The following is a 14,928-nucleotide window of genomic DNA, read 5'->3' as shown; positions in this document are numbered from 1 at the left end:
TTAAAGATATAGACAGTTACAGACTCTACAATACATAAAAAAGTTACAAGAGAAAGCCGTTTTGCCAGTCTAGCCTGTTTGATTGCTAGTACATAATTAATCTAAAGACCTTAACCAGCCATTTATTGAAATTTACTTAATTCCGTCAGTCATCTCAGCTTTAACAATATAGCTTGGTTACTTGTTCCATGCTCCCACTAACCTATAGTTTGTGTAACGAAGAACCTACTACTGTATTTGTGGTTGCATTTGGACTTCCACATAGTTTACATGTGTATTTCATGGTTTGTGTGTCACCATCTGTTCTGGAAATGTCCATATGAAATACTGCACCTTGAATCGGGTCCTCTTGTAGTTTTCTCAAGAATAAAAAGATTAAACTGTTTTAGCCTCTAAGTGTAGGACATTACTTTGAACCCACAGATTATCTGAAGTAGTGGCAGAGTAGGTTTCTTTTGTAAAGTATTGGAAATATTTTGTACACAATTTCATAAATGCAGTCTTATTACATACAACTTTAACACCTCACCTCATTCTTATATGTAAGTAGACTCATCAAGTGTTTCTCATATAAGTTTAGCATATTTTTACTACCTGCATACAACACCCTGCACTTGACAATAAATGTAATCTACCAGGTGTTTGCCAGATCCTGAATTTGGGCAATTTTCTCTTTTCTCTTTCCAGTCCAATTAACTGAATGTAATAATATAAGTGAGAGGTCAGTTGCATTCAATGATTTCAAACTACAGGATCTGATGTGATAGAATAACTAACCAATGTAGATGAAAATGGGCCCTGGAGTTAATAACACAGTTGGAAGAGCTTCCCACTCCTTCATGGCAGTATTTGGATTTTTTTTTTAATCCAGTAAAAGTATTATGAATTGTGTAGATCTTTCCCTGAAACCCATCCGATATGCTTTACCCTTGGAGCCTGTAAGGGTATGTTAGATCAAAGCCAGGACTGGAAAAAGACTTTAGTTGCAGCCTCTCCTTCAATTTTTCCCTACTAGTGTAGTGCACAGGCAATGTTAAAATGAACACAAGAGATGTTAGATAGTTTAATAACCTTTTTTCATTGCAATTAGGAGTCACACCTTACACTTAACAATAAATGTCATTTACCAGGTGTTTGCCTGGTCCTGGATTTGTGCTAAATCATTATTATTTTTTTAATTCTCTTGCATCATATACAGTGGTTGATAATCTTCCTGGTTTGGCATCATCTGAAAAATTACCTTCTTTGTAAACCATGTCTAGACCATCGGTATAAATTGGAAAGAGCAATTGTCTGCATACTGTATATATCCCTTAGGAACATCACTTATATAGCCCCAATTTGTGCATGGGCCCCCTATCTGTACACTCCCCATCTGTACAGCCTGATGGTTGTACCACAAATAGGAAATCGGTACGTCTGCACATATAACAAAAGGTCCCTTACTTAAGGCCTTGCGTAGATGTCTTGTGTGCTCCGATTACCTAGAGGTTCCATAATCCCAGTCTATTAAGCAGAAGCTCTCTAGCAGTCCTTCTCTCCCTTCTGTTCTTTTTCTCTGATCTGTCGTATCTCTCACCGTTTCCTTTTATTCTGTATGGGGGCCTACTTTGATTATGTCACACTCCCTGTGAACACTGACTTAATTTTTTAACCACAACCACTTAACTTCTAGTTGGAAATTAGTCAACATTCTTGCCCACCTGGAAGCCTTTGTGACTGCCTGAAGTTATAAAATAAAGGGACATTTATAAGTGTTTCAGTATCACATAGACGGAGTAAGAGTCTTTACTTACTAATGATACTCGCATTTAATAAGGAAGACACTGTTACCTTCCTATAATTCACTTCAAATTACAACAGAAATAACACAAATGTTTGTAACTTTTAGCATGCATTTGATGTCAGCAATATCAACAGCACAGATGTCACTAGCTTTGCGAAGCTCATGTTGATAACCTATGAGCATAAGATCCATATTCTAATACTTAAACTTCACAAAGGTCTGTTTCCTTTTCTTAATACTACAGTCAAGGTATGAAAGGTATATACAATACAAATCTTACAATTCTAATGAAGCTACAGTCCAGCATATTCTTGGTGATTTGAGTAAAGCTGACTTCGTAGAAACATCATGTGCTCCGTGTTCTCTCTTTTTAAAATTTGTTGTCTTGTTTCACTTGTGTAGTTGCTGCGAAGCTCACTGGTGAATAACAGGACCCAAGCCAAAGTAGCAGAAGAGCTGGGCATGCAGGAGTATGCAATAACCAACGACAAAACAAAAAGACCTGTAGCTCTCAGAACAAAGACCCTGGCGGATCTTCTGGAATGTAAGGCGCTTAAGTGTTTTTTTTTAACAGGAATATTTAATAGCACGTGTGTTCTTAAGATAACTGGAGTATGGTTTTTACCATGGTTAGTCTGGCTAGTGCTTACAGCTTATGGAATAGCGCTGGTTTTGGTAGCTGAAACAACATTCTTCGTCAGTAGGCCTCCTGTGTCTGGTTACATATGAAAAAACAAAACAATTTAACATTATATGGCCAGTCTTATTATTTAAGAAGTCATTATTAAGTCATACAATAACTTAAAATATATATACTTAGAGACATTAAAATGCAACAAGTACTATTGGTCATTTGTTATGTGTTTAATACTTCTCAGTATTAATGGTGTCCAGGTTGATTGGTATGATACAGAATGTAATGTGTTTTAGTTACTTTCTCAAATCTTAGACCACATTCAAATGAAATGGATCTCATTTTACTGAAAACAGTCCTTTTTTCCTTTGCTCTTCTATACCTGATTCTAGATATTTTCAAATTCCTGAGCTGAAATTAGATTTCTCTTTGCATTTTTGCGCATGCAAGTGTATCTGAAGTTCAGGTGAGAGAGACGTCAGTGTAACTTCTAAGTGTTTCCACTTTAGAATGTGTTACAACAGTTTTGGGTTTGAGAGTAAAACTGACTAAGAAAGAAAGAGGCTAGAAAAGCTGTATTTGTTCTTTTTTATTGCTTTATAATTTAAACTATAATCTAAACAGTATAAATGTAGTCTAAAGAAATGTTATATAACCTCTATTCAAGAAAAATTCACACTATGAAATACCAATCATTCTGGCAAAAGCTTAGCTATACATTTTGTCCCAAATAACAGCACATCTTCCAGATAAATGCCTCCCCTGAATGTACCTTTGCAATTATTTATTTTTTTATATTAAGGCTGCCTCAGCTTCTTTGAGCTGCCTGATGTACCTGGAGGCCTTCCTGTCTAAGTGATGCCCATGCTGAACTCTGCATTTATGGCTTAGATGATACAGCCGGAGTACTGCCACCTACATGCGTAGATTTCATTTCATATGTATGCATTTTAAATACAGGATGATATTTATGTTTTGCTTAGTAAGATGGCTCATTCTTTGAATAATCAATGTGGTTTTGGGATGACTGTCAAATGTATCTAACATTGGGTTCATACTTTGCGTTGGTCCTGGAAAGAAAGGATTTGAGGCAATATTTCACTTAATGTCTCATATATTAATTGTTTTATTTGATAAATAAGTACACATCTGTATTTATTCAGGCTTCTTTAAAGATAATTTAAAAATCTGCTGCAGCTAAAATCTTGGTGTCATTTTAGTTTTTGCCCCTGCATTCCAATAGATTAATTGTTTTTTTATGTTTGGTGCAAATGGATGCATATTGATCTCTGATATTTTAGAAATATTAATGTAGATCATTTGAAAGTACCAACATGTCTGTTTTATTATTTTCTTATTTTCTTATATGTTATACAGACTCAGATGAGCTCATAACATTATGGAATGGGCCCTCCAGTAGTTTATGACCAACTATATAATGTCAAACATATTGATGTCTTTGAATGCTTGCCTTTGTGGCTGCTGATAGCCCAGAAAGATACCAGTTAGATACCAAGCTATCAGCATATGCCTTCATTTGCAACTTGGTTTGTGCTGCTGGGATACATCCAATGACTTGAGTGTCTGGGATTCTTCTAGCCTACCTGAGTGTCTAGCTAATCACATTCATCTTCCCAGTCTGTCACTGCAGAATAGATTAATGTTGTTGCAGCTGTTTTCTCGTTTTCAAAATTAAATAGAGTTTTGTTGCTGTCATGATTTGGCCAATATTCCCCCAACTTCACATGCATTTTTTCAGAGTAATGTGGCAGAGAAAAGCCTTTTCTCCATGGATTCCAAAATCACCTTCAAGGTGACACACAATGGCAAGAGCTTTCACAATTTTTAGAATGTGATGCTGCCACCTGATTAGTAGACTATTTCCTTAGTTGTGTTTTTTGCATTACCTCATCGAGAGGACTAAGGTGCTTCCTTTGAAAGAGGTACACAGCCTTACTGTCATATTGCATTCAGTCTGAAATCACAGTGACACTGACAAGAGTATTGCCATTGTCATAGTAACAGACAAATGGATTGAAAGGGCACTTGATCATTGTGCCATTGAAAACCTTGTGCAGCATCCTGAAGAGCAAAGAAAGTAATTCTCAGGAAAATACAGCACACCCACTTGGAGATTATTTTAGCTGTTTGCAAAACTATCCAGAGGCTTGCAAGTCTTTCTCAGAATTCATCCACAAATTTATCACTACTGTTGACCAAGGTCTGCAGTGAGCCTTCTGTTGATTACTATTGCTTATATTGGATCTCATTGATCCCATGCAGATTCGAACTGCTTTGAAGTGCATATTTCCGGGTGGAAAACTAGTCTTGGCATACATCACTGTTTCCAAGACGCCTTTTTTGAGAAGCAGGATTGCAAACAATAGCATCTAGACAGAGATGGCAGGTGAGAGGAGTTACTGCCAGTGGTGGAGAAATGGAGTTTGCAAAAATCATCATTAGCTTGACACAGTGGTGTGTGTTACAAACACGTACTGAGTGGTTGCCACTTGTTCCAGCAAACACATTTTCTTGGTCTTAACTCAGCAAACTTTGAAAAACTGTTGTCTTTTCCTGGATTAGTATCTTTAAAACTCATATATGCCTCTTTCAAATTGCCTAGTATTAACTGTTTCAGGACATGTATTCTTTTTTCTGAGAAACCTTCAATACTAGAGAGCTAGTTTCACCTCTGTAGCTTTCACAACCTCAGCTGCTTAAGTACTACTGAAGGTTTTACTGAAGTATGTCTTTTATGACAGTCACTATTAAATGCGCAAGTATGTCAAGGCTGTTAATTTGTTGGCCAAAATAGAGAATCAAGGTGTTTTAAATTTCCCGTAAGTGATAAATGATGGCTTGCTTTGAATGACAACCCTGTCCTCTCCTTGCCTATCATATAATTGGTCACGCTCTGTAATTTTCTTAGCTCATGCACTACAGACTGTAGCGTAGCACATGATGGTGAAGGAAAACAAGATGGGCTTTTTGACAGATTTATTTTTATAATATGTATACTGTACACACATTCCAAATAATCCTCGATGCCAACTAATCTATATGGTCATGCAAAAAACATTAATTTGACACAAAGTCTGTGCCAGGATCACATGCAGATCAAACGTTAACACGTTTCTTCTTCTGCCTGGGAAGTTAAAAAAATGGCCTCTTTAAATTACCACAAAATCTGTTTTGATAGTGTGAAATTTTGTCTCCCAATTCTTTTTCAAATTTCAGGAACATTTGTGATGATCATGCCAAAGTAGGGTAAATTTTGCAACGAATTAACCTCATAATTTCTGAAATATATTCCACATTAAGGAATATAAGGGGACTTTAATTCTACTACAGAGTTTGTACATTCTTTTTTTTACTTGAATTAGGCTAAAAAACGCCATTATAACTGTTCCATAACTACACAACTCGATTAAATAACATGCATAATATCATGTAGCAAAAAACAATTATACATAAACATTACCAAACTTGCTGCTACTGAGCTGCAGAAAGTCGGTGCCAGCTCCTTAATAACTCCTTAATGGTGTCTTCCATCATTTTAAACTTACTCTTCTGTACCTGGAGCTCTGCTCTTAGTTTCCAGCTAAAGTATGCTCGTTGTGAAGTGTTAGGAGTAATTGCATGGCTGTAATGCCATTTGTACAATTGGTATAAAGGATTATTTTTGTAGTAATATGTAGCTTTTATGAAGGAGCTGTGACAGTGCTTTTAGCCTCTTTGATGTAAAGCATTCTAAATTCAGTATAGCAAGAATTTGCATCACTTGATAAAATCTTCTGTAATGATGGATCAATAAAGGTTCAACACAAAGTGTAGTCATCTGAAGAGCAAATAAATAATCAGGCTTTCCAGACTATTCCAATGTTTGGTGTGCATCAGAATCTGACTTCTACTCACCCTTTTTTTTCATTCATTGAATTAGAAGACTGGAAACAGACCATTTGGGATGGAGAATGACAGTCGAAATCATAGCAGCATCTTCCCCAAACGTTAAATTGAGAGCAGTCTCTTGGTTTGTTTTATATTTGGCAACATTTTTGCAGTCTTTCCTCTCTGCAGTACTTGTCTTTGCTAGGAAACACATGGTGTGGTTCTGCAATAGCAAAACTGGTGGGTTTTTTTGTATGTAAAGCAATAGGCACTGTTTTAAATGCGTGCCTGTCTCTGTATGCTTAAACCATGCTGTAAAAAATAATCGGCTAGGGGTATTTTTTTGTTTCAGAGCTGGAGTCCCACACTTTTATTTTTATTTTCTGCTTACCCAATTTATAATTGGCAGTTAATGCTCTTGGTCAACGGTTCCTGCACTAGCTCTGAAGAGAGAATGAAGCACGTGGATGGGCTCCTTGGATGCCCACACTGCAGAAGCATTCATCCTTCACAACGTATCGTAATTACCCCATAACCTGATAGGAGACAGACATTGCAAGCCTGCACGCACCTAGCATCCTTTTCTGCTTTATTTATTCCTTGGGTGGTTTCTTTTTCATTAAGACGGATCACAAAGTTTAATGTTATTCAACATTAACAACGTTTCCCTAAAACATAGCTTTATCATTTGGATCTCGACGGGACAAAAGGTAGATTAAAGCAGAACTTGAATCTCGGCTATTACACCTAAGGTTTGTGTTGAAATATATGTGAACAGATTTTTCTGTTTTAAAAAGCAAAAGCTAAACTGCCTTAGGACCAGTATCTGAAAAGTAACATAAAAGGTAAAGTAGCACAATTACAGGGAAACAGAAAATACATGAGGAGCGAAGTTCACATTTTTTCAACAACAGTTAAAGAAAATCAGATAAAAAAACAGTAATTAGAGGAGCCATCTACAAAGTATATCTAAATGTATCAGTTATCTGAAATGCAGACCCAGATCATTGATTAAACTGAGAAATGAGATCTGGGCACAAGGTGAGTGTCTTCCAAATTACATTCAGATGAACTCATTTTGAACAGATTTAAGGTTCTTGCCATGTCTAAGAGGCATAGCAGTGCCAACAGAATTTGTGTATACAGTACATTTTTTGATAGCGGTGTACTGTAATATGGCAATGTTTGAGGGGATTTCATTGCTTAGTGACTCAGAGAGTCTGAATAATAATGAATGTTAATGGCAGCAGCAGTGAGCGGCACATTAAGATTTCAAGGGATCGTCTTTCCGTCGAAGAAAATGTCCTTAGTGTTTCCACTCCGTAATAAGTATGCTTCCCAACTAAACTGAACTTACTGAAGGTCCTCTGATGGTTCACTGAAGTTTTTTTGCGTGAATTATAAACAGTTCTTTTTATAGGGAAATTGTGAGTTAGTGTCTGTAAATATTTTATAGTGTCTGCATTTCCTCTTCTGTGGTTTGGAATCCACTTCTATATTTCATATTTGTAAATATGCTGAAGTTTAAGAAAGTTAAAGCAAAGAATAAATGTTGGTCTGTCAGTTCTTTTAGAAAACAGGGATGTTTATCTGGCAATTAAGTGTTTAATTTACTGATTTTTTTTTTGTAGGAAGAGTTCATCCTCGCCACCCTTATTTAATTGAAAATCATTCGCCTGGAACGTTCATCTCAATGGCTTGTCTCTTCTTTTTATTTAGTATTCTGGACAGGAGTGTTAATTTTAATGATCTAAAAATCAGATGATTTTACCATCTCAATTTTAAATGCGTAATACAGTGTTAGCATTTTTCCAACAAAAGGGAGGAGACAACATGATTATTTTCTTTGAATGACATTTTTAATATCTATACACACACACACATATATTTCCAGTGTTAAGCAAGATTAAGATCTTTCGTTCTTTGCTAACATTATTCCCTGCAATGTGAGTTGTCAAGAGGAAGTGAGCAATCTTTTGTCTTTGCAAAACACATTCCATGTATCTCCATTTGCAGCATGTTATTGGCAATGTACAATTCCCCAAGCACACTGGGACTGTGTGGGATTAAGTGGGGAGGTGGATCTATGGTGACCTTTTGTTTTGCGGAGAAGAGCACACAAGCCAGAACATGATCATTGTAAGAATTTTCTATCCTCCAGTTGACACTAAAGCTTTATTGTTCAAACTGCAGAGTCACAATTGCCATTTCAGTCGAGTTGTCTGTTGGATTCTCTTGGCTCAGTTGAAATAATATTTCAAATATTACAAGAAGTCATCCATCATCAGAAAGTCTTCTTCCTAAATATTCAAAATATAGGGATAAAACAAAATAAAAACTTAATTGGAATTAATTTGAAATTGTAATGAAAAATAAATGGATGTAGTTTACAGCAACAGAACATTCAGTGAATATAAAAAGTCTACACACCCTTATTGAAATTGCAGGTTTTTGTGATGTAAAGGCAGAAATCATTATAAATCATGTCAGACATTTTTCCAGCTTTAATGTGACCTTGCAACCAACAAAATTCAAGAGAAAAACTACTACTACTAATAATAATTGCTTACACTTATATAGCGCTTTTCTGGACACTCCACTCTTAGCGCTTTACAGGTAATGGGGACTCCCCTCCACCACCACCAATGTGCAGCATCCACCTGGATGATAGAAATAGATCATTATCTAAATAGATCATTATTAGGGAAAGTAAAAACCTGCAACACCCTGGTTGCGTAAGTGTGCACACCATTTTATAATGGGGGCTATAGCTGTGTTGAGAGTTAACCAATCACATTCAAAGTCATGTCCAAAGGTAAGTAGCATACACCTGCCATCAATGAAAGTGATTCTGATTAACCCCAAATAAAAATCAGGTGTTCCTGTAGGATTTCCTTGAAACTTTCGTGGTTGCATCCTACTAGAATTGCCATGGTCTGCTAGGAGCTGACCAAACATCTACGGGATCTTAGTGTTGAAAGCTACCGATGTCTATTTATCTTGATTTCTGGCTTTACATCACAAAAACCTACAATTTCAAGAAAGGTGTGTAGACTTTTTATATCCACTGTACTAGAGGAATTTGTTGGCTAAATTAGGTTATACTGAACTCCAAACAGTGTTTTTACAGTATATACTTGTTCCACAAATAGCAAGAATATTTACTGGTGCAGTTTTACAGCAGACAAATGATTATTTTACTCAATGTAAGTGTGGATTTTGTCAAAGAGTGACGAATTGTATGTTGGCTAGTTTTTAGTCTCTTTTACAATTCCTTGTGAATATTTGTTTTATATATAAATTATGATTTACACATTTAAGAAAGTTTCCTTTCCTCAGATCTTTGTTTGATTCTATAGGTCATATCTGTTGGAGAGATCATGTTAGTTCATTTAACATTTCATTGTTTCAGATTAGGATGATTTAGTTACCGTTCCCTTTCCAAGAAATATCATTAAATTATAAAATTACAATATAGCCTTAAATAGTGTGCAAAACACAGATTTGATTAGAAGGAATTATGTTCCATGCATTCTGTAGGTTTTAGCCATCACACCATGTCATACTTTTTGAAAATAGTTTCTGATGAGAAAGTTTGGTTCAAGCTAGACAGTCCTACATAAGTGGTTGTTGTGTGTCTGCGATTAACTCAAACATAAGCATTCAAACTTTGTGACATTGCTCGTGACATTTGTATTTTCAAAGGTAGTGCACAGATCTATAATTATCTTATTGCACAGGTTCTTGACTGGGTTAACATCTTAGGATTAGACAGCTCAGGGCATGACATGGTAGAATAAGAAAGCCTTCAACAGCAGCAAGGTGACTCCACACCATTACCCTGCCGCAAAAGTGGTCACTCTGTCATACAGGCCTCTACTAACGCTTCATGGTTTCCTCTGTGCTTGCTTTACCAGTGCCAAATTACACACACAACTGCGGTTCATTAGGACTAGTTACTCTTTGCCAGTGCCATTTGGGATGTCATCTGTGCTGATGTATAGTCGGCAGTCCTGCAGCTCTGTGACTTTGACTCTTGATGTTGCCATTGTAGGAGCTTCTGGACTGGGTACTACTGGCTCTGAGTCATTGGATTACTTTAATTGGCTTTATGGGCCTTTTGTGATTCCTAAAATATGTTGGCAGCTGTAGCTGCTGTCCCTCTGGTATTCTCTCTGCATTCTACTATGCTTCTGTTTGCCTGTTCTACTTGGTTCACAAGGTCTGTGTTGATGGGTTTTTCCTGTCAGTTTATAGCTCAGCTGGAGGCCGTGCCACTGAAGGAGTCATGGTGTCCATGATGTTTTGATTTGGGAAATGGATTTGAAAAAAAAAACACCTGCTTTTATCTCCGCTGTAGATTCCTGGAACTGTTTGCTAATTCCCTGTATTTTTCTTTTTTTTTCTATATATTCTAAAGTTTTTAAATCGCACATGTTTTTTATGAAGTAAAACAAAAAGTGAGCTGCAAAGTTTCTAATGCATTCACTGTTCTGTAGGTGTGCTTCATATTTTCTAAAGCTTAGAGTGAAGTCAGGGGGTTAGTACAGTTTCATTGATTAAATTCATGCAGGAATATGAAAAAAATGCCCAATTGGATTAGTGGAAATAAATATAAGATTGATGTGTTCTTGCAGTTTGATTGCCAATTACAAAACTATTGACATTCTGTTTTGAAACAGTGACACAGTCAATTTTTATTGTCAGTGAGAGTTGCCAAGAAAAACAAATGCTTTAGAAATTCTGTTTTCTGTCAGTATGGCACTAATTTTGTTTAATTTTTTTTTGTAAGCTTTCATTGCTGCACTTTATATAGACAAGGACCTGGAGTACGTCCACACGTTCATGAATGTCTGTTTCTTTCCCAGATTGAAGGTAAGTACTGCTTTATCTGCAGGTCAGCTGACCCCATACAGTAATAATAATCATAATAATAATAATAATTGCTTACACTTATATAGCGCTTTTCTGGACACTCCACTCAAAGCACTTTACACGTAATGGGGACTCCCCTCCACCACCACCAATGTGCAGCATCCACCTGGATGAAAATAAATGTATTGGATGAAAATAAATGTATTTTAAATGTATTTTATTTTTTAATAAATAGTATTATAGAGCAACAATGTTAGTTTAAATGCTCATTGAAATTCCTTGTATGTGGAAAACAATTCCTGAGACATAGAAAGCTAATGAGCAAGATTTTAAAGTTAAAAGCAACCTCTCTTTCATGTACAGGTATACCTTTATGGGAAATGTAAATACTATTTATTAAAAAATAAAATACATTTAAAATACATTTATTTTTGCAATGAGTGATTTGATGTACTACAATTTACTTATAACTATGCTTTTATTAAATCTTTGGTAATGTAGATCTATGTATTTACACCCCATCTTATTGAAAGTACTAAATAATTAGTATAATAATAATAAGTGGTACTTTGTACAAAAAAGCTGACCATTTTTATTGAAAAACGTAATTTCTTGTGTTCTTTCTAATACCAAACAGTTCAATTTTTCACATTAAAATGTGTAGAGTATTGGGGATAAGAAATAACAACACTTTTGAGATAAGTCGGAACTGGGCATGTATTTACTTCTCATGTCTCCCAGATCTGTTTTTAGTACAGCGTTGCTTTGTCAGTTCATCATCACTTTTTTTCATCTGTAGGCCTAAAATCGTTTTGCCTTTTCCCCCCTAACAGTGTAACATGAGCAAGTCAGTCTCTTTGGGAGAGTTATTTACTGCTTCTTCAACAACTGAACTCTGTGGGAAGCCTCTTGTGTTTTGTTTATTTTAATATATTGGTAGCCTCATTAACAAGCTGACATCTGTTTTTTTTTTTTACTGTACTAAAAGTACATCACTGTACTAAAAGTACAGTTAACATGTTTAGTTTAACAAGTGTTAAAACTGATTGGACTTTATTCTTTTCTCTCTTTGTAATTCTATGTAACCAGAAAAATACTCCACTGGCACACAAAGTAGAATTTTAAGAGGGAGGATGCTTCCTCTGGAGGAAAAATGAGAAATCCTAGAAGAGATCTTCTCTTTGTAGAAAATTAATAGGAACAGACAGTTCTAGATTCAAAGTCCTATTTTATAACAAGGCTGCTTTTCTGTTAATGGAAGTGCTTTTAGCAGTCTCCTTGGAAAGCAGAAATGTATCAAACCGAGACACCTGGGAACCCCAACCCTCTTTTTATTTAGGATGGAGTAGCAGGTTGTGTTTAAGTAGCTTGTGATTTATAGTCATCATGAGGTCTTTCTGAAGGATGAGTATGTTTTTGATGTGATTTTTTTTTTTATAAAGCTGAAAGCTTTTCAATTTAATTTTGTATTCCTATAGGAGTTTATACTAAACCAGGACTGGAATGACCCTAAATCCCAGCTACAGCAATGTTGTCTAACACTCCGGACAGAAGGGAAAGAGCCCGATATTCCTTTGTACAAGTAAGCTTTTTTGTAACAATTTGTCTCTTAAGATCTTTTTTTTTTGTTGTTGTTGTTGTTGTTGTTGTTGTTTTTTTCCGTTGCCCACATAAGTCTTAGAAGTCAAACGCAGAAATAGCCTTTTGGTTGTGTATTATTGAAAATACATCACAGTTTTTGGAGCAAAATGGAATACCGTGCGAGTCTCGGGAGCATTTGGTTTTTTTTCCTGTCTAACCTTGCCAATCATTCCTTTATAAGACTGACTTGCTGAAAAACTGAATAACACCCTGGAGATCCCTCTGTTTTGCCGATAAATACACAGTTCAAAAAGAGTCTTTATCATTGATTTGAGAAAGTTCAAGGAGCAAGTTTTCATTTGATAAATTGCACGTTGGTTTCACAGTGGAGCATGTATTTCTATGGCAACTAAAATTATGTTTCTTTAGAATCACAAAAAAGGCTGAAAGAATGTAAGAAAAAATAATTGGATTGATGGAAGGGGGAGTAGAGGGATGCCAAAAGGATACTCAGCATTTCTGTTATGTTACTGCAGTATTTCCAAACCCCTGGTACTCTGTGGGCACTTATTCACACACTATCTGTGAAGGTCCAGCCAAATAAACCTGACTGAACTGCACACTCAGCAAGTCCTGGGAACAAGGACTTCAGATGTAGCACAAACAAAGCATTATTGTTTTTGTTTGTAGACACCAAGTAGGCTTTTGAATCTTGAGCGTATTTTAATCATAACAAAGTTTATTTTTAGAAACTGAAAAATCTATTGAAGGCATAAGAGACCATAAAGTACTCTAAAATAGAAAATGTTATTAGATAATTTAAAATAATTGTATTTTTTTTATATATGTAATTGTGCATCGTCTGCAATTAAATGCAAAATAGTAATGTACTCAATAAATATCGGTAATTATTTTCATTGTACTTTTTGTTTTCGTCTATTTGTATTTATGATCTTCATGTACTTTTCCCCACTCTCATACTCAGTTTGAATCATCAATTGCCAGTGTAATAAAATTTTAATTTGAATTCCTTATAAAAGGCTGTTGTGGTTGGATTCAGCAGGCATTTTTCTTACTCTCTCATGGTGGTTTTCTACAAAAGGGCTGTTGAGACCAAATTTGTATATTAACTGCCACAGGGCTTCTCATTTGTAAGTGAGAAAATAGATTTAATTTATTAATTAACAAGCATTAAATTAATTAAGGTTTTAGGTTTTAATATCCCATTAAAAATGTATACAGATCTTTCAATAAGTATAAGAACTTGAATTATGTAGGCAGTCTGAGTCCAGGGCTTGCCTATATTTTAAAAAAGGTGAATTGACATTTTGAAACCTTTCTTCCCCTTAATGATAATAAAATAAATAATTCTTTGCAAATATAAAATACACACTGCTGTATGACCTGCAGCAACAAAAATCAAACCAGTTGCTAATTTGGGTTTTTTGAATATACAGGACAATCTATAACAAGAATAGTAAGCATGTAGCTAAACTTAAATACTGAACCTTAAATACAAAACCTTTGGCCTCCTTTAGGCAAAGCACGCTATGTGTAATGTTCTGTTTAATATACAATTAAAATAAAAATTAAAATTCTTACCCTGGTGTTGTTTTCTTGCAGGACTCTGCAGACTGTGGGACCTTCACATGCTCGAACCTACACTGTTGCCGTGTACTTTAAAGGAGAACGAATAGGATGTGGGAAAGGACCAAGGTATAGATTATATAAAGCTATACATAAGCAAATTGTTCATTCTGCAAAACCTGAACAAGAATCATTCTTGAGTGTGAAACATTTTCCGTTTCCTCTTGTAATTTCCTCTAATTTTTTTTTTGTCGTTACGATGTAGTTTTTGTGAGTTTTAATTGAAACATGTTTGTTCCACTACAATTTAGGGTCATCTGTAGTTAAATAATGTACTTTTTTAATGCTTTTATTAATTGATGATAAATGTTAAGATAATTTGTTATTGATATGACATTCAATGTTTGTTGAATGATTTTAAAACAACACTTTAATCATGGTCTTAACAGTATGCATGCTGAAATAATATTAGAAGGAAGTTGATTTCATGAAAATATTATGTGCATTTCATAACTGAGATTTTAAAACTGTTTATTTTAAGATAGTATGTTAAAATGGCAAACACAAACTAGGTATA

General features: G+C 35.3%; 1 protein-coding gene across 4 annotated transcripts in view; it reads left to right on the top strand.

Moving 5' to 3' along the window:
• The window catches only part of drosha (drosha ribonuclease III), a 68,538-nt gene that overhangs the window by 45,816 nt on the left and 7,794 nt on the right, over positions 1–14,928 (top strand). For all 4 annotated transcript variants that reach the window (XM_088643975.1, XM_088643974.1, XM_088643977.1 and 1 more), the window contains 4 exons: positions 2,189–2,330; positions 11,101–11,183; positions 12,662–12,765; positions 14,388–14,480. In XM_088643975.1, coding sequence (XP_088500101.1) covers positions 2,189–2,330; positions 11,101–11,183; positions 12,662–12,765; positions 14,388–14,480 — 422 coding nt within the window. The remainder of the gene's footprint in view (positions 1–2,188; positions 2,331–11,100; positions 11,184–12,661; positions 12,766–14,387; positions 14,481–14,928) is intronic.

The sequence above is a fragment of the Lepisosteus platostomus genome, chromosome 8, assembly GCF_059453375.1.
Source record: "Lepisosteus platostomus isolate fLepPlt1 chromosome 8, fLepPlt1.hap1, whole genome shotgun sequence".
NCBI classification, from domain to species: domain Eukaryota; kingdom Metazoa; phylum Chordata; class Actinopteri; order Semionotiformes; family Lepisosteidae; genus Lepisosteus; species Lepisosteus platostomus.
Note: the sequence above shows the minus strand (reverse complement) of the source record. Positions and strands in the feature narration are given on the sequence as shown.